This window comes from Bombina bombina, chromosome 1 (assembly GCF_027579735.1).
Source record: "Bombina bombina isolate aBomBom1 chromosome 1, aBomBom1.pri, whole genome shotgun sequence".
NCBI lineage: Eukaryota > Metazoa > Chordata > Amphibia > Anura > Bombinatoridae > Bombina > Bombina bombina.
In genome coordinates this window covers 197,073,591-197,095,088 of record NC_069499.1, presented here as the reverse complement: position 1 = coordinate 197,095,088, position 21,498 = coordinate 197,073,591, and the positions used below count along the sequence as shown (strand labels likewise).

General features: G+C 38.0%; 1 protein-coding gene across 1 annotated transcript in view; it reads right to left on the bottom strand.

Moving 5' to 3' along the window:
• Positions 1-21,498, bottom strand: part of TYRO3 (TYRO3 protein tyrosine kinase) — a 533,278-nt gene that overhangs the window by 131,400 nt on the left and 380,380 nt on the right. Inside the window, exons 15-16 of the mRNA XM_053697821.1 lie at positions 11,764-11,856; positions 5,303-5,424 (exon numbers count right to left, since the gene is read on the bottom strand). Of these exons, the coding sequence (XP_053553796.1) occupies positions 5,303-5,424; positions 11,764-11,856 (215 nt within the window). The remainder of the gene's footprint in view (positions 1-5,302; positions 5,425-11,763; positions 11,857-21,498) is intronic.

Genomic DNA, 21,498 nt, shown 5'->3' with positions numbered 1-21,498 from the left:
AAAACAAAACTTTCCAAGATAATAACTTAATATCAACGGAATGTAAGGGTTCAAACGGAACCCCCTGAAGAACTGAAAGAACTAAGTTGAGACTCCAAGGAGGAGTCAAAGGTTTGTAAACAGGCTTGATTCTAACCAGAGCCTGAACAAAGGCTTGAACATCTGGCACAGCTGCCAGCTTTTTGTGGAGTAACACAGACAAGGCAGAAATCTGTCCCTTCAAGGAACTTGCAGATAATCCTTTCTCCAATCCTTCTTGAAGAAAGGATAGAATCTTAGGAATCTTTACCTTGTCCCAAGGGAATCCTTTAGATTCTCACCAACAGATATATTTTTTCCATATTTTGTGGTAAATTTTTCTAGTTACAGGCTTTCTGGCCTGAACAAGAGTATCAATAACAGAATCTGAGAACCCTCGTTTTGATAAGATCAAGCGTTCAATCTCCAAGCAGTCAGCTGGAGTGAGACCAGATTCGGATGTTCGAACGGACCTTGAACAAGAAGGTCTCGTCTCAAAGGTAGCTTCCATGGTGGAGCCGATGACATATTCACCAGATCTGCATACCAAGTCCTGCGTGGCCACGCAGGAGCTATCAAGATCACCGACGCCCTCTCCTGATGGATCCTGGCTACCAGCCTGGGGATGAGAGGAAACGGCGGGAATACATAAGCTAGTTTGAAGGTCCAAGGTGCTACTAGTGCATCTACTAGAGTCGCCTTGGGATCCCTGGATCTGGACCCGTAGCAAGGAACCTTGAAGTTCTGACGAGAGGCCATCAGATCCATGTCTGGAATGCCCCACAGTTGAGTAATTTGGGCAAAGATTTCCGGATGGAGTTCCCACTCCCCCGGATGTAATGTCTGACGACTCAGAAAATCCGCTTCCCAATTTTCCACTCCTGGGATGTGGATTGCAGACAGGTGGCAGGAGTGAGTCTCCGCCCATTGAATGATTTTGGTCACTTCTTTCATCGCCAGGGAACTCCTTGTTCCCCCCTGATGGTTGATGTACGCAACAGTCGTCATGTTGTCTGATTGAAACCGTATGAACTTGGCCTTTGCTAGCTGAGGCCAAGCCTTGAGAGCATTGAATATCGCTCTCAGTTCCAGAATATTTATCGGTAGAAGAGATTCTTCTCGAGACCAAAGACCCTGAGCTTTCAGGGATCCCCAGACCGCGCCCCAGCCCATCAGACTGGCGTCGGTCGTGACAATGACCCACTCTGGTCTGCGGAAGGTCATCCCTTGTGACAGGTTGTCCAGGGACAGCCACCAACGGAGTGAGTCTCTGGTCCTCTGATTTACTTGTATCTTCGGAGACAAGTCTGTATAGTCCCCATTCCACTGACTGAGCATGCACAGTTGTAATGGTCTTAGATGAATGCGCGCAAAAGGAACTATGTCCATTGCCGCTACCATCAAACCTATTACTTCCATGCACTGCGCTATGGAAGGAAGAGGAACGGAATGAAGTGTTTGACAAGAGTTTAGAAGTTTTGTTTTTCTGGCCTCTGTCAGAAAAATCCTCATTTCTAAGGAGTCTATTATTGTTCCCAAGAAGGGAACCCTTGTCGACGGAGATAGAGAACTCTTTTCCACGTTCACTTTCCATCCGTGAGATCTGAGAAAGGCCAGGACTATGTCCGTGTGAGCCTTTGCTTGAGGAAGGGACGACGCTTGAATCAGAATGTCGTCCAAGTAAGGTACTACTGCAATGCCCCTTGGTCTTAGCACCGCTAGAAGGGACCCTAGTACCTTTGTGAAAATCCTTGGAGCAGTGGCTAATCCGAAAGGAAGCGCCACGAACTGGTAATGCCTGTCCAGGAATGCGAACCTTAGGAACCGATGATGTTCCTTGTGGATAGGAATATGTAGATACGCATCCTTTAAATCCACCGTGGTCATGAATTGACCTTCCTGGATGGAAGGAAGAATTGTTCGAATGGTTTCCATTTTGAACGATGGAACCTTGAGAAACTTGTTTAAGATCTTGAGATCTAAGATTGGTCTGAACGTTCCCTCTTTTTTGGGAACTATGAACAGATTGGAGTAGAACCCCATCCCTTGTTCTCCTAATGGAACAGGATGAATCACTCCCATTTTTAACAGGTCATCTACACAATGTAAGAATGCCTGTCTTTTTATGTGGTCTGAAGACAATTGAGACCTGTGGAACCTCCCCCTTGGGGGAAGCCCCTTGAATTCCAGAAGATAACCTTGGGAGACTATTTCTAGTGCCCAAGGATCCAGAACATCTCTTGCCCAAGCCTGAGCGAAGAGAGAGAGTCTGCCCCCCACCAGATCCGGTCCCGGATCGGGGGCCAACATTTCATGCTGTCTTGGTAGCAGTGGCAGGTTTCTTGGCCTGCTTTCCCTTGTTCCAGCCTTGCATTGGTCTCCAGGCTGGCTTGGCTTGAGAAGTATTACCCTCTTGCTTAGAGGACGTAGCACTTGGGGCTGGTCCGTTTCTACGAAAGGGACAAAAATTAGGTTTATTTTTGGCCTTGAAAGACCTATCCTGAGGAAGGGCGTGGCCCTTACCCCCAGTGATATCAGAGATAATCTCTTTCAAGTCAGGGCCAAACAGCGTTTTCCCCTTGAAAGGAATGTTAAGGAGTTTGTTCTTGGAAGACGCATCAGCTGACCAAGATTTCAACCAAAGCGCTCTGCGCGCCACAATAGCAAACCCAGAATTCTTCGCCGCTAACCTAGCCAATTGCAAAGTGGCGTCTAGGGTGAAAGAATTAGCCAATTTGAGAGCACGGATTCTGTCCATAATCTCCTCATAAGGAGGAGAATCACTATCGATCGCCTTTACTAGCTCATCGAACCAGAAACACGCGGCTGTAGTGACAGGGACAATGCATGAAATTGGTTGTAGAAGGTAACCTTGCTGAACAAACATCTTTTTAAGCAAACCTTCTAATTTTTTATCCATAGGATCTTTGAAAGCACAACTATCTTCTATGGGTATAGTGGTGCGTTTGTTTAAAGTAGAAACCGCTCCCTCGACCTTGGGGACTGTCTGCCATAAGTCCTTTCTGGGGTCGACCATAGGAAACAATTTTTTAAATATGGGGGGAGGGACGAAAGGTATACCGGGCCTTTCCCATTCTTTATTTACAATGTCCGCCACCCGCTTGGGTATAGGAAAAGCTTCTGGGAGCCCCGGGACCTCTAGGAACTTGTCCATTTTACATAGTTTCTCTGGGATGATCAAATTCTCACAATCATCCAGAGTGGATAATACCTCCTTAAGCAGAGCGCGGAGATGTTCCAACTTAAATTTAAATGTAATCACATCGGGTTCAGCTTGTTGAGAAATTTTCCCTCAGACAAAACCTCCCTGGCCCCCTCAGACTGGTGTAGGGGCATTTCAGAACCATTATCATCAGCGTCCTCATGCTCTTCAGTATCTAAAACAGAGCAGTCGCGCTTACGCTGATAAGTGGGCATTTTGGCTAAAATGTTTTTGATAGAATTATCCATTACAGCCGTTAATTGTTGCATAGCAAGGAGTATTGGCGCGCTAGATGTACTAGGGGCCTCCTGAGTGGGCAAGACTCGTGTAGACGAAGGAGGGAATGATGAAGTACCATGCTTACTCCCCTCACTTGAGGAATCATCTTGGGCATCATTTTCAGTGTCACATAAATCACATTTATTTAAATGAGAAGGAACCTTGGCTTCCCCACATTCAGAACACAGTCTATCTGGTAGTTCAGACATGTTAAACAGGCATAAACTTGATAAAGTACAAAAAACGTTTTAAAATAAAACCATTACTGTCACTTTAAATTTTAAACTGAACACACTTTATTACTGCAATTGCGAAAAAGTATGAAGGAATTGTTCAAAATTCACCAAAATTTCACCACAGTGTCTTAAAGCCTTAAAAGTATTGCACACCAAATTTGGAAGCTTTAACCCTTAAAATAACGGAACCGGAGCCGTTTTTAACTTTCACCCCTTTACAGTCCCTGGTATCTGCTTTGCTGAGACCCAACCAAGCCCAAAGGGGAATACGATACCAAATGACGCCTTCAGAAAGTCTTTTCTATGTATCAGAGCTCCTCACACATGCGACTGCATGTCATGCTTCTCAAAAACAAGTGCGCAATACCGGCGCGAAAATGAGGCTCTGCCTATGATTAGGGAAAGCCCCTAGAGAATAAGGTGTCTAAAACAGTGCCTGCCGATATTATTTTACAAAAATACCCAGATTAAATGATTCCTCAAGGCTAAATATGTGTAATATATGAATCGATTTAGCCCAGAAAATGTCTACAGTCTTAATAAGCCCTTGTGAAGCCCTTATTTACTGTCTGAATAAAAATGGCTTACCGGATCCCATAGGGAAAATGACAGCTTCCAGCATTACATCGTCTTGTTAGAATGTGTCATACCTCAAGCAGCAAAAGACTGCTCACTGTTCCCCCAACTGAAGTTAATTCCTCTCAACAGTCCTGTGTGGAACAGCCATGGATTTTAGTAACGGTTGCTAAAATCATTTCCCTCTTACAAACAGAAATCTTCATCTCTTTTCTGTTTCAGAGTAAATAGTACATACCAGCACTATTTTAAAATAACAAACTCTTGATTGAATAATAAAAACTACAGTTAAACACTAAAAAACTCTAAGCCATCTCCGTGGAGATGTTGCCTGTACAACGGCAAAGAGAATGACTGGGGTAGGCGGAGCCTAGGAGGGATCATGTGACCAGCTTTGCTGGGCTCTTTGCCATTTCCTGTTGGGGAAGAGAATATCTGACGCCGTGGACCGGACACACCTATGTTGGAGAAAATAAATTCTTGATAGAAGAATCAGACACCTAACTTTACCACCTCCTTGCACTACAAGCAAAGAGAATGACTGGGGGTTGTGGTTAAGGGGAGTGGTATTTAACAGCTTTGCTGTGGTGCTCTTTGCCTCCTCCTGCAGGCCAGGAGTGATATTCCCAAAAGTAATTATGATGATCCGTGGACTCACCGTGTCATTAGAAAGAAACAATGACATGCCAGTACACCTTAAAGACAGGAAGGGGTGGGGTCTACAATACCTTTTTTAATATAGAAACAGAATTGTGACAAAATATGATAGGCTATAGTCACTGTGACATTAGGGATACAGTTAACAACCAAAGTTATGACTGCAGACACATTCAAATACTGCTTGTGAATAAATCAGACACAAATCACAAGGATTATTCAAATATCCCCTTTTCTCTATGGTATATAGGGATAATCAAATAATTTTGGATATATTAATAATGTATTTTCAAAGCACTCAATAAACACTTACAATAGGTTCTTCTCCAATTCGGGACATCAGCAGGAATGTGTGAAGATCTCCATGTTTCATAAAGGGCAGTATCACCATTGGAACTGGAAGTCTTCCCTTTGTGCGGCTCCTCAGGCTTACACCTACAAATAAAGAGCAGATTGTGTGCAATTATTATATTTTATTAGAAACATAAGATAAGAAACCAACAAGAACAAATCAAACAAAAGAGAATAATTAAAAAGAAAAAAATTATCAAGCAACTTAATAAAAATAGTTTCTTTAGGGATCCTCCTCCCGGTTAGCAGTATGGCAACGATATCATAATAAGATGGAGTACTAATTAGATGAGCAGATCACATTCCATGTATACATATATAATAAACATGTAGTCAGTGTGGGAGATTGTTTTTATACATGATAAATCCAACATCATTTTTCCATTGTAGTTTCATCTATTTTGTTATCAAAGGCGTTTAACACATAGGCAAAGTCTCAATCGAGAGCAGCAAGAATTGCCGCACCGAAGTTGTACACAGATGCCGGTGACTGGCTGTTTCCTACTCGGGAAAAAAAGTGCTCTGGGTCATGAGCAGGTCTATATGAAGATTCTCTCATTCTCTCTCATTCTCTCTCTCTATACACACACACACATAATTAGATATGTTTTTATTAAATTATCACTGCTCAGACTCAGTCAAAATTATTTTAGAAGAGACTACTGACTGTATGATGTCATATGTTATGCAATGTGGGCTGTAATTGTTTTATAGATGATGTCATGTGTGATGACATGAATGTCGATAAAATTTATTATATTGCTGATGGGAATGTGTGAGGTCATTTGTAATGTATTTAATTGTATCACCAAAAATCTCCAAGAGGGTGAGGAGCTCTGTTTGGAATTCACTGGCTATTGAAAGTTTTATTCAGGACTTAAAGTGAAACTAAAGTCAAAATTAACTTACACGATTCAGATAAAAATAAAAACTTTCCAATTTACTTCTAATATCATATTGTCTTTATTTACGCACATTCCAAGGCACAAGCTCTTACTGAGCACGTGTAAAAGTTTATAGTGTATGCATACGAGTCTGATTGTATAATCGCTGTCACATGATAGGGGTTGGAGTTATGGAAGACATTTAGTCATTAAAACATAATTTATGCTTACCTGATGAATTAATTTATTTAATGGTGGTGAGAATCCACAATCCATTCCTCCTGGGAATTACTCTTCCTGACCACTAAGAGGAGGCAAAGATTCCCAAACTCCAAGAGCCCTATAAAACCCATGCCATCTCTATAATAACTAGTCTGATGTATAGGCAAGCAAAAAAAGCGGTAAAAAAAGGAAAATAAAGCCAAAAAAAGTAGCAGGGAAAAAAAGAGGTGCAAATAAATACAAACTACCACCAGAAAAAAATAACAGGGTGGGGTCTCGTGGACTCTCACCATCATGAAAGTAATTCCCAAGCAGTGAAGTCCATGAGTAATGAGGGTAGGACCAGCATGATTTAACATTAAATAAAACATTTAGTTTGTCCCCCCCCCCCACCAAGTTCCCAACTCTTTTTTCACAATACTTGAAAGAGTTACACATTATTATTTTTTTCATGCAAAGAACAAGACAAAATAAACAAAGAAAGAGTCCAACATCAACCAGAAACAAAAGTCTGAAGGACTTTCCTACCAAAGGCTGCTTCAGAAGAAGCAAAAACATAAAAATAATAAACTTGTAGTGAAAGTATGCAAAGAAGACCAAGTAGTTGTCTTGCTAATCTGATTTACAGAGGCCTCATTCTTAAGAGCCCAAGACATGGCAACTGAACTAATAGAATGTACAGTGTTTTGTTTAGGAGGAGACTGACCCATCTTCAAGTAAGCCTTCTAAATCTAAAGCTTAAGCCAAGATGCTAAAAAAACAACTGTACCTTTCTGACTTTTGCTAGAGTCCAAAAAAAATGAACAAAGAAACTAGAAGTTTGCCTAAAATCCTTAGTAGACTGCAAATAGTATTTCAAAGCTCTGATAACATCCACATTATGGATAAGCCTCTCCATAGAATTTTTAGGATTAGGACAACAAGAAGGAACAACAATTTCCCTACTCAAATTGTCCAAAGACACCACCTTAGGCAAGAAGTCAAATTTAGTTCTCAAAACTGCCTTATCTGGCGGAAAAATAAGATGAGGATTACAAGAAAGGCCAGCTAACTGAGAAACTCTTAATATGCATGGGCTCAAAAGGAGGAGACTGTAAAACCGTTAACACCAAGTTAAGACTCCAGGGAGGAGACATTGATTTTATAACAGGTTTAATCCTGACCAAAGCCTGAAAAAAAACCTATGAATATCAGGAAGATTAGCAATCTTCTTGTGAAACAAACCTAAGCTTCAAAGGATTTGTTAAGTGGGGAAGGACTGATTGCTAGCCTTGACTTAATGTCACTCATAAGTTAATTTCCTGTTTTGTGTCTTTCGCTTTTATGTGCTCTTGAGCCTACCAATGTATGATTTTCAACTAAGGATGGCAAAGAACAAATTACAGTTGATAACAGAGGTAAATTGAAAAATCTTGTGAAATTACATGCTTTATCTGAATCCTAAAATTTAAAATTTGACTCATGTCCATTTAAGTGCTTTATTTTTTGTTCCTACTTCTTTGAACCATAAATCATGTTTTTTTGACAAAACATTAAATAAACATTTTAAATAAAATATATTTGCTACATTTAGTATACTACATTTGTATACTACTTGAGTGGTCACCGTAACCAATTTGTTTGTTTTTAAGCAATTTCACTTTGAGAGGTAGGGAGAGGAATGGAGAAAGAAAGCAACGGGGAGAGAAAGACAAAGAGAAAAAGTGAGACAGAGACAGGGAGAAAGAAAGAGAAAGAAAGAGAAAGAATGAAGGGCAGAGAGACAGAGGAAGGCAGAGAAAGTAGTGGTCAGATGGAAATAAAGCAAGGAGGAAGAAAGAGACAAAGGGAGAAAGGAAAAAAGACAAGAGAGAGGGAGAGGAGAAAGAAAGAAAGACAAAGAAAGGAGATGAGGATGCGGGGGGGAGGGGTAAGAGAGAGAAGAAAGTAAACCATGGAGGAGAGAGGGAAAGAAAGTAATGGATGAGAGGGAAGAATATGAGGGTAGAAGAAAAACAGATAAAAACACAAAGGGAGAAATAAGATAGCCGAGGAGAGAGAGAGAGAGAGAGAGAGAGAGAGAGAGAGAGAGAGAGAGAGAGAGAGAGAGAGAGAGAGAGAGAGAGATAAGGTGAAAAGGACAGGAGAGACTTTTTTTAGAGCTCTCACATAATAAAGATGGATTGTGTTAAAGGCCTGGAAGCTCTGTACTTTTACATAAAAATAAAAAATATGTTGGGATAAAATGATAATTAGTAGACTGGGTGGAAAATATCACTTTAGTGTATGGTTCAGGGCAAAAAAAGTCACTAGAGGGATAAAAAAAAAAATCCACATAAAGTTAAATATTGGATAAATCCTGATTTCTTACTCGTCAACTGACATTCCTTATTAGTCCAGAACTAGTGAAAATGTTCAACCCTAGTAATTAACCTAATATTATTTTGCTTCCAGACAAATAAAATTGCTACTTCATTAAATATATGTTGAGGAATCTCCAAGCAATCTTCAGAATTTTGGAAAATGTATTAATTCATCTGTGAATGTATATTTTGCAAATTAACTACCTAAAGGAAAAAAAAACTCTTCATATTAATGTAGAGCTCCAGTCAGTTACCTCCAAACGGGAAGAAACTAAACAAAAGTAGCAGAGCAGTGTATGTTGAGGCCAGATACATCTGGGAAGATTTTCCATACCCAAGAGGTGTAAGGCATATAACTCTAAATATATGAAGGGGAAGTACAATATATAATCTAGTTTGAATGCCCTTTATAATATAATTAGAGAAAGAAATTCCATATTGATAAAGCTATGTCCCTCTGTGGCAGGCACCGCTGGCAGCAATCATCACCTCCCCGTTAAGGTACTGTGCTAAAGAGCTCTCTCTAACACTCTACTGGGTGCCACTTATCTGCACTGTAATATAACAAAGCTGTTCATAACCTTCACATCCATGCATCAGGTGCCTCACTTAGAACACCCCTCCCCCACCACAGTTAACTCTTAAAAAAAAAAAAAAGAGTACAGATCTGGGCCCCGAGACGGCTGTGAATTTCAAATGTGAAGTTTATGTAACTCTAATCCCTCTACCATAGCATATCTACTGTAAATCTTCAATTGCTGGTCTTGTGAGCTTGTCTTAAAATATGAGATAAACTGTGTAATGTGATATAAACGTAATGTATATGATACTAGAGTTACTGTGTAATGTGATATAAAAGGAATGTATATGACACTATAGTTACTGTATAATGTGATAATAAAAGGAATGTAATGACACTATAGTTACTTTGTAATATGATATAAGTTCCCACGGGAACAGGGCCCTCAATTCCCCCTGTATTTGTTTGTTAAACTTTGTCTTGTGTCTTTTATATTGTATTGTACTGTACTTTTATCTTTGTACCCATGGACAGCCCTGCGGAATCTTTTGGCGCTTTATAAATAAAGAATAATAATAATAATGTATATTATACTAGAGTTACTGTGTAACATGATATAAAAAGGAATGTATAGGACACTAGAGTTGCTGTGTAACATGATATAAAATGAATGTAAATGACACTAGAGTTACTGTGTAACATGATATAAAAATAATGTATATGAAACTAGAGTTACTGTGTAATGTGATGTGATATCAAAGTAATGTATATGACACTAGAGTTACTGTGTAATATGATATAACAGTAATGTATATGACACTAGAGTTATTGTGAAATGTGATATAAATAATGCATGTGACACTGGAGTTACTGTGTAATATGATGTAAAAGGAATGTATATGACACTAGAGTTACTGTGTAATATGATATACATGTAAAGTATATTACACTAGAGTCACTGTGTAATATGATATAAAAGGTATGTATATGACACAAGAGTTACTGTGTAATATGATATAAAAGGTTACTGTGTAATATGATAGAAAAGGAATGTATATGACACTAGAGTTACTGTGTAATGTGATATAAAAGTAATGTATATGACACTATAGTTACTGTGTAATATGATATAAAAGGAATGTAATATGAGACTAGAATTTAATAAAGTTAAAACTGTGTGAGTAATATCCCACCTTACTTTGTAGTTGCTTCTACTTGGAGTTTATTTGCACTGCCAACCATGTTAAATTGTGCAGCGTCTCTATCAGAAGCAGCTTGCATGGAGCTTGGGATTCATGAGGTCTTTGAGCTTGGTTTGCTTGTAGACTTATTGAAATGTATTATATCTGCACTAATGTCCTATACTTGTTTCTGGGATAAAATACAAAGAATGTCTGTATATGAGCTGGTGAGACAGAAATCCAAAAAAGGTGCAGCGATTGACTTGGTATGCGTTTATGCCATAAAGCATATTAGATTTGCACATCTGTTCATGATTAAATTTAAGTTGAGAGTCTGTAAAATTGGGTTAAAAATATAGTAAAAGCAGTGCACAAGGTGTCTTCCTGTGCCATTTTTAAGTAGTACACTGTGAATACGCAAGTATGCCTCCTTACCTGGGAGCATAACTTTAACTTTGTATGGGTTAAACACATAGCCTAAAATGAGCATTTGTTTAATAACAAAATGTTCTAATGAATTATAGCATGTTATTATTACACTAGAATACACCAATTTAGAGGGACACTAAACCCAATTTTTTTTCTTTCATGATTTAGATAGAACATACAATTTTAATCAACTTTTTAATTTACCCCTATTATCAATTTTTCTTCATTCTCTTGCTTTCTTTATTTGAAGAAAGCTAAGGAGCCGACCCAGCACGGTTCAGCAACCTGTATAGCTCTTGCTGATTGGTGGGTACATTTAGCCACCAATCAGCAAGCCCAACCCTGGTTCTGAACCAAAAATGGGCCGGCTTCTTAGCTTAGATTCCTGATTTTTAAAATAAAGATAGCAAGAGAACAAATAAAATTAATAATAGGAGTAAATTAGAAAGTTGTTAAAAATGGCATGCTCTATCTGAATTATGAAAGAAAAAAAAAATTGGGTTTAGTATCCCTTTAACTTTGAAATACTAACTTTTTAAATGCTTTAATTTAAACAAACACCAATCAGACAATAACGCAAAAGTCCTTTTTAATTATTTTTTTTAACAAACTTTTGCTTATGATATATACATTTACATAAATAGTTAGATGCATTATGCTTTAATCAATATTAACATCCAAAATATAGAGGGTATGTGAAACACTAGCTATTATCAAGTTCATTGTGCATTATATGTTCAGTGGCTGCACGACGCAATTTCTAAAGATATAAAAAAAAAACTGACTAATGAGGATCTTTAACAATGTTGACTCATACAGACTTGACAGCAGCATGATATTTTTACCTATTAATTTGCAGACATTTGGATGGTCAAACTCCTTCATGAAAGCAGCTTCCCTTAAGAATTCTTCAATGTCGCTCGAGCAGAAAATTTCGGCTGGCAGGACAAAGGAAAAATGTTAAAAGCATATAGAAATGTAGTGGGAAAAAAATACCATAATCAGTATCTAGAAGGCTCATTATAACTAGAACTACAAACCAGGCTGGTCTTCTTGGACTAATTCTAAAATATAATTTAGTGTTGTAGATGTCAGAAATTATCTAAGACAACTAAATGACCTAGAGTGAGCTGGCATTAACCTTTATACTCAAGGCATCCTTGGAAAAAAATGTAAACGCATTTTAACAATATTACTAAGGTCTTAAACCATACACTCCGAGGAATATTATTACATTATGATTATAATTAGAGCTATTTTGTACAGGTTGTTGATACATGGAACTGCCTTATAACAGAAGTGGTAGGAAAAGGGAGAGAGATGCAAGAATGCTTGCATTCTAAAGCAAGGGTTGCAAGTCTATAACACAAAGGTCCAAGATGGCACTCAAAATCAATTTGCTCACCTCCAGGCTACAACTATATTGCTTGATTTATTTGGTGCTTAAAGGGATAGTTATCCCAAATGTTTTCTTTCATGATTCAGATAGAGCATGCAATTTTCTCCTAATATCAGTGTTTCTTCCTTCTCGTGGTATCTTTATTTAAAAAGCAGAAATGTATGTTCAATATCTGGCCCATTTTTGGTTCAGATCCTGGGTTGCACTTGCTTATTGGTGGCTAAATGTAACTAACCAATCAGCAAGTGCAACCCAGGTTCTGACCCAAAAATGGGCTGGCTCTTAAACATACATTTCTGCTTTTCAAATAAAGATACCAAGAGAATGAAGAAAAATGATAATAGGAGTAAATTAGAAAGTTGCTTACAATTGCATGCTCTATCTAAATCATAAAAAGGAAAAATTTGGCTTTACTACCCTTTTAACAAAATTGTTTTTTGTTTTTTTGGTATATATTAGCGAGCAAGGTCGAACTGCTAAAAAACGGTCTTTAATGTTTAAAGGGCCATAATACCCAAATGTTGAAACACTTGAAAGTGATGCAGCATAGCAGTAAAAAGCTGACTAGAAAATATCACCTGAACATCTCTATGTAAAAAAGAAAGATATTTTACCTCAAAATGTCCTCAGTAGCCACATCCCATTGTAAAGGACTTCTAAGCAGCAAATCAGTATGTCTGTCCCGGGACAGCTAAGGGGTTGAGCCTGGTGCATTCATGTTATTTCCCTATTCAGTTTAAAGGAAGTTTACTATGAAATCTCACAAGAGTTAAGTCAAATCTCATGAGATCACAGTAAAAGAGTTTATGACCTCAGCACTGTTGATGCTGATTGGCTGCTGTTCATTTCTTCATTTTTTTTACCTGCCCAGCTGAGTATAACTTACACAGAACTTACTCTGCTGAGCTGAGGAGATTGTGAGGTAAAATATCTTCCTTTTTTACAAAGAGATGCTCAGGTGATATTTTCCTGTCAGCTTATTACAGTTATACTGCATCAGTTTCAAGTGATTTAGCATATGAGTATTATGTCCCTTTAATAATATCCATTAAAATTTAAATAAAAAAGTATCATGGCCATGCAAAATATTTTCATTCACTTTAGAAGAGTATCACCAATTTAAGTACACCCTCTCAAAAAGCTTTTTCACTCCCAGAGCATTACGAAAGCCAAAGTTTAGCTGTGTGCTGAAAAAGTCTGTTTAAAATAAGGCACATTAGATAATATTCCTTTAAAGATGCAATCACGTGATTTCAAGGCCAGGATTGGACCATAGGGGACTGCCTAGGGCGTTAAAGCCCACCGCTGTTAGGATGACATGGAAGATCCTAATGGCGTTAAGCAGTTAAAAAAAACCCCACACAACTAAAAACTTAATAACCTATATTTTAGATGTATGAAAAAAAAAATGCCTATAATTTCTATTCACGAGACATTAAATTCATTTAATTCGTAAAATGACGATGGTCCACAGTCCGCTATAACAAATGGGATATATATCCCGCCACTAGGAGGAGGTCAAGAACCTGTATTGTTCTAGGCCTTGTAGGAGTTGGTTGAGAATAGAGGTTGTTCCAGCTACTTGCTTATGGATTACAAATTGGGAGCTGAGACCTATGTGAGACCCAAAGTCCCTAGGGAGTATCAACCCTAAGTCCCTAGGGAGTATCATTTACAAGGAAGACAGAAAAGATTCTTCACAGCATCTAAATGATACAGGGACATAGAGAAATCCTGTGCACCTAACAGGATATTCCTAACGGGATTTCAGCCATAACTACCCTGAGACATGTCCCTAGCCTCCCCCTGAGGGACACAGGTATTTCCTATTGCAATCCTCTGCGGTACTCGATACCTGCACTGGATGGGCTCTCTACTGGATACTGCAGCAGCTGCATTGACATGGATTGACATGCCTGGTAAGCCAGTGGAGGAGTGCTGCATAAGGTAAGTGACTGTACACAGCACACACACAGCCTAGAGGCTCTTTGTAGGTACTCTGACACAGGTACAGCATAGCCAGGGGACTTAAACTGGTCTCATGACACAATTTTTTCTCCTTTTCAGGTCCACACCTGTTCTATTATGCTCATGGACATAGTCAGGGAAGCCTGTCACTCTTTACAGCTCTCTGTCAACTATGGGGATACGTTTGGGGGCACTTATAATAATTAGGTGTATGGCCCTTTAAGAAAACCGCCATCTGCTTAGTACAGTGAGCGGTTCAGTAGGAGGCTGCTTCGGTTTTTCAGGGGACCTTTTTTATTATTATTAATAATTATTATTAATTTAGGAGATGTTTTATGCTTGGTGCACTTTTTTTATTAACTAATTTTTTTTATTTTTTTTATGTACTGCTTTTTTCCAGGGGGTAGCTTCGACCCTTCACTGCTCCCAGGCTTTTTTTCCCCTCAGTATGGAGACTCTACAAAAAAATAATAATGTAGTGGTTACTATACTGTGAGTTAATTAAGATGTCTGAGGGAGTGTATACATAGTGTAGAGGGCTCTCTTCCAGTTATTGTTTGTACTAATATATAATGTGTCTTGGCATACTTTATTATAAGCAAAAAAATGAAATAAAATGTCTGTCCCCTCTGATCTTCATAGAGTAGTCAGTTTATGATATCCCTCTGTCTACATATATTTGTTTATCTTGCAAAACACGTTCCAGAATGCCAGGTCACTCAAATCTGTGAGAATTGTATACCTCAGATTTTGCATACATACCAGCCGCAACCGTCCACTTTCCAGAGGAAATTTGCCCTGTACTTGTCATTCAGGGGGAAATTACTGTTTTTACTCCTGAAACCAAAAATAACATGTACAAAATAGTGACAGTTTCTTTAGTGGCTGTCCCCAAACTAAATAAGCGTAAGCAAAAATCTGGGGATTTAACTCAGTCTTCTGAGGTAAATGTGCAAATTAATTCTTGTGCTGATAACCTAAAGGTTCAGATTTGATAACATCCTCTCTGCAGGTGTTTTTTGCAAGGACTTTTAGGCAGATGTACACCACAGCACATTCTTATGTTATCTACAGTGTACCCAATTTATTATATGTGCAATGAGATATTGTATTGAACATAATGACATATGGTGCCCTTACCATTTCTTATAACTATCTGTGCTATTAATACTTATTTATAAGTGAATAAAGCATTGCACTCCCATCATTGCCAGGGGATGTTAACAGATAGTTTATTTATGTCAGTCTGCATTTTATATACTATTATACAATTTATGCTCTTTGGAATATTATTTGCAGTAATATAACTCATGCAGGTTCTGTACACAATTATGATATACAAATCGCTGTTTATATTCATTGCATGTTCAGCACCACACATTACATTTTACATAGGCAAATCTGTCTCTGCAAGAGATTATTATATGTCCTATGCTATTAGTGTACACAATTAAATAGTGTATGCCCCTCTAGGTATATACCTTTCATGCATTGTACTCTGCATGTTTAATTCCAAATGCAGTCCTGCAGGATTTAGCGCTGGGGAATCTGTTGGCGCTCTACAAACCGATAATAATAATAAAATAATAATTTATCTGTATTTTAATACAACAGTGGTGATCCTCTAGAGATCAGATCTATTGGTATTTCCTTTATACCTACAGTATGTCACGTATATTTTATATGCACAAAGGTTCTTTCATACAGATACTAAACATCATGAATATTTTCACTATCAGCAGAGATCCTTTAGAGATAAGATCTATTGGTATCTCTTATACCATTGTACGAGTGATTTATATGAATACACATATGTTTATCATGCAGACACTGGGCATTAATTATAAATATTTTTATTGACTATGCACATGTGTATTTACTTTGTAAGTATACGCAGTCTCTGTTTATTCTGGATATGGATTTACAAGTGTCTAATGTGTACCTGTTGGTTTATATGTGCTGCTCCTTTAGTCAGGAAGGCCACATGACTATCTAAATATGTGCAAATGCTTAAGTAGGTTGATAAATACTACATACAATGTTTTTGCCAGTTTTTTAAAACATATACAAGTTTCTGCATTTTGGGATCCATCCGGAAAAATTGTTCGGATATCCGGACTGATTCTCTTTGTCCATGGCTTCTTCCTCTGAGACCAGACCTGGTATCTCAAGGTTCTCTTTTCTATGAAGATTTAAAATCTCTAAATTTAATGGCGTGAAGATAATTGAGGTGTCTGAGAGTGAGTGTTTTTGTTCTCTTTGAAGCAGAGTCCTTATTGGCCAACTGTCCCATCTAAATGTTGCCAATGATCCTTTAGAGGCAGCAACCTTTATAAATAAATGTATTGACCTGTTTGCGTCCACATCTGTCTTGATCTGATTTGATCCTGGGTTACTGTTTTTATTGTTTGATCTAAGAAATAAAGAACACTTTTTGGTTTTACACACATGGACTCGGTGTGTGTGTTACTTCATACCTCTGAGTGCTGGGAACGCTACGTCGTTAGATTTATTACACTTGGGAGGTGTGGGTGAGGCTCCCCTACCCGTTTCCTTCAGCACCGGACTGAGCGCGACTGTTTCAAGTTCTCGGAGGAACTCCTTAATTGCAGGACTGGGCAGTGGAAGTGACATATAGCGCAACGTGAAGCATGTCAGAAGACACACAGAAGCAAGAAGAGGATTCCCGGAGCGCTTACTACTCTTTACTAATGGGAACCTTTATAAAAGGTGAGCGGATATAGTGTAGATGTCCTCTTGCTTTCCATGGCTTCTTCCTCTGAGACAAGACCTGTTGTCTCAAGGTAATCTTTTCTTTCAAGATCAATAATCTTTAAATTTAATAGCGTATTGTTTGAACACCTAGTTTTTTTTTTTGTAGATTCGGTCATTGAAACTTTAATGAAGGCCAAAAAGTCTGTAACACAGGAGATTTATCACAAATTTGGAAGACATATTTTGAGTGGTGTTGTTCAAGAGGGTTTTCTTGGTGTTCCCTATGGATTCCTAGAATCCTTCAATATTCTCAGGATGACCTTGGCAGGGGTTTGTCCACTAATTTCTAAATGGTCAAATTTTTGCTTTATCTCTCAGACTTTGATCCAGGTGTTAGTTAGAATTAGGCTACTTGTGAAACCTATTTCTCCACCCTGGAATCTGAATCTACTCTTCTCTGTATTACAAGGTTCTTCTCTTGAAGCATTGCATTCCATTGATATCGACTTATCTTGGAAAGTACTCTTACTATTAGCAATATCTTCAGCAAAAAAGAGTTCCTGAGTTGTTAACCTTGTCTTGTGATCCTCTATTTCTCATGATTTTCTTCCTAAGGAAAATACCAATCAAGAGATGGCTGTTCATTCATTGTGTTCAGATCCTGCTAACTCTAGGTAGTGTATATTACATAATGTTTATGTAGTCAACGCTTTGAAGTTCTATCTCCAAGCTACTAAAAGATTTCAGACAAACTTCTAGTTTGTTTTTTCACTGAGTCATGTAACGTGCAGAAAGCAAATAAGGTAGTGTTGGTCTCTTGACTCATAAAAAGTGATTCAAGGCTATTTTTTGTAGGCGGGAGAGTCACCTTCTGAGAGTATTACTACTCTCTCTACAAGAGCAATTGCAACATTGTAGATGCAACATGTCTTCTCAGCATACTTTTTTCAGAGTTTATCACTTTGAGGTTTTGCTTTTTTGCAAGCAGCTTTTGGCAGGAAAGTCCTTCAGGCTGCAATGTTGGCTAAATAGGAACTGCCAGAAAAATTGTCCCACCCACACCGTAACATAGACCATTTGCTTGGGTATTAATCCGATATGCTATGGAGGACTGTGAACCATTGTCATTTTACAAAAGAAAAACAAATTATGCTTACCGATAAATAATTTTCTTTGGAAATGATGATGATCCACAGACCATGCCCGTTTCAATCTGTGGGCGACAGTTCCAATGACACCTCTACTGACCTTGCTGGTGGGAGGGATTTTTAAGATCAGATATGGGTTCTTGACCTCCTCCTAGTGGCAGCAAATATATCCCATATGTTATGGAGGACTGTAAACTATCATCATTCCAAAAGAAAATAATTTATCAGGTAAACATAAATCTATTTTTTTATGTATTGCAACTAAAATGGAGCAGTGTAAGTAGAATTATATTTTGTTTATAAATCGTGTGCTAAATAACCACTGACCCAGATTACACGTGGATTGCTAATAATTGTACAGGCCCCAATATCAATATCATTGGACCAAGCTAAAAATAGTGCACAAATTGATATTACAAGTCCATGATAAAACAGATTTACCAGACAAGTTTTTGTGTGGCTGACATTGCTTTAGCGCACCCTATACTTTCAAAGGAGATTGCATCCACTCTAAATATCACTGATATTACAAGTTAAAGCAATGGCGCTAGAAGAATTAAAATAGCGCTAGAAGAATTAGTGAGACCTGCTGTAAAGTTTTAGGCTTAAAATAAAAGTTCAACAAAACAAATGGAAAACATATTAAAATAAAGTATTACGCAGATATATAAACATTTTAAATAAAAAAAATATTTTTATATAGAAAAATGTTTTAAAAGGGTTAAAAAGGAATATGGTAAATGACAAGGTGTTTGACTGGGAAAGGGCCCCAAAGTATGTAGAAATGTATGCATACATCTCTCTCAGGAATGAACACCAGCTCAATAAACTTAGCTTGTTCTATGGTGATTTACCACCTGGGACCAGCCTCTTTTAACCAAATAATGCTTTTCATAGAGAAGAACTTTACTGAAGTATATTGGTCTGGTCCCAACAAACAAGGTCAGTCCAACCCCGAAATATCAGGCAATCCTTTTCTGAACAAAAAACATGGCAAGCCCAGACCATCTTTTCAGCCTTCATTGGACCTCGTCAGTGAGGAGCAGCCATATTCCTCTAAGCAAATTGGGCAAAGAGTTTCCTCCATCACCCTTAGGGAGACTTCCTCAGGATATATATATTATACACACACGTCTAGATATTTGTATGTGTGTTTGTGCACATACATATAGACATGTATAGACATATATACTGCATGCACTTCTGAGGCCTTCCCAGTCAAATACCTTGAAACAGGCAATATAAGTTTTAATATGTTTTTAATAGAAATATTTCAAATTCCTATGTTCTTCACCTAGAAGAAAATGTTATATATATATATATATATATATATATATATATATATACATACATACATACACACACACACACACAGGGCCGCCATCAGGTGGTGACTCCTGTCAGGGGCCCACTTTTTTACATTTTGGCAGCCACCAGTGGGTACTACAGCAGAGTGCTAATTGAGCATGGGAAATGTTATTACAAGGAGTAAAGTATTAGCATTTGAGAGGATTTCTGTGTGCGCACTAAACCACTATGTACAGTGAGAGACAGACTTGGAACTTTGTTTGTACAGTGTGTGCAGATCACTTTCATTTGCAGAGGAGGTAGGACTTACTTAGCAAATGTTTTTTATTTCTTTGTGCAATTTTGGATTGTAAATTCAGTGTGGTAGCAGTTGTATGGTGGGGCCAGGGGTCCATAAAAACACATCTTTTTTTAGCAGCAGTGTATTTATGATTGTTTGACAATGCTGTAGAAATTCTATATTTAAAACCATGCAGAAATGTTTCCTCCTCAATACACAAATGGTAGGTGCTCTTTTGGTAGATATGCATTTTTTTATTTATATATATATATATATATATATATTACATTTGTTTACTGCCCCTTTATGCAAGGACTTTCCAGATGCAAGGAGGCATTTTACATCTGCATAAACATGTTATACTTTCAGACTAAGATTGCTCAGTGTTTGAAATGAGACAGGTTAACTTAAAACTGTTCAGTTTACACTACAGCTGACTTAATTTTGAAATACATACCAACAAACCTAAATCCTGCATTTAACTAGATCTAAAGGTATGAGTACCACAATTTATGGTTCCACCAAGACCATATAGAGTACAGCATTTTCAAAATCCATAAGTACAGCTGACAGAACATGGGGAAAAAAATCAAACAAACATATGTCAACCTTTTAAAAGTACTTTTCTTCATCTAGCCATCTACCCAGATCATTAATGTACAATTTTGAATTCACAGAATTATTTTTGTTTGCACATTTACAAATATGATTATTTAAAAAGTGATCTCTTAATTTCTGCATTTTTTTTTGTTGATTTAGGGGATGCAAGGTGCATAAATGTTTCGTCCTGTGCTTTGGTTTGTGTCTCTATGAGTGTGTATGTATTTTTTTTTCCTGTGGGTCTCTCTGTGAGGGTGGGTGTGTATGTCTTTGTGCATTTTCTGTTGATGTCTGTGAGGGTGTGTTCATATGTCTGAGCTTTTTCTATGGGTGTCTCTGTGAGGGTGCGTGTATGTTTATCTTTGTGTATTTTCTCTGGATTCCTCTGTGAGGGTAGGTGTGTATGTCTGTTTTCTGTGGATGTATCTGTGAGGGTGTGTGTGTGTGTATGTATGTATGTCTGTTTTCTGTGAATGTCTTTGTGAGGGTGTGTGTTTTCTGTGGGTGTCTCTGTGAGGGTGTGTGTATGTCTTTGTGTGTTTTCTGTGGATGTGTCAGTGAGGGTGTGTGCATGTATGTCTTTCTGTGTTTTATGTGGTTGTCTCTCTGTGTGTGCATGTCTTTGTGCGTTTTCTGTGTGTGTGTGTATGTGTGTGTCAGTGTGTGTATGTCTTTGTGTGTTTTCTGAGGCTGTCTCTGTCAGTGTTTCCTTGGGTGTATGTGCAAGTTTGAGTTTGTGTGTGTGTGTGTGTGTGTGTCCATTGTCTGTTCCTTTTTAGAACATTTTGACCTTACTACTGATTATTCACATCTTTCTACAGACTTTGAGACCGAGACCTTTCCGGAAGTCACCAATCCACCATTTAACCTTTAAATTATTGTTTAGGCCGTTCAGGGCCCTTCCTTTCAGCCACTGCATGCTGTTGTCATCATTTAGTTGGCATCTTCGTTTACAAAAAGATAATCAGAACCCCATATTTTGTTTTCTAAAACTCTTTTTTTTTTTTTTACAAAACTGTAGTTTACCTCATTACTTTTCAGGTCAATGTAAACAAGTGCTGAGTGTCTGTTCTTGTCTGAGTGTGTTTCTTTGCGTGTCTGCTAGAGTGTCTATATGTGAATCCTTATGTGTGTGTGTTTCAGTGTATGAGTGTGTCTGTGT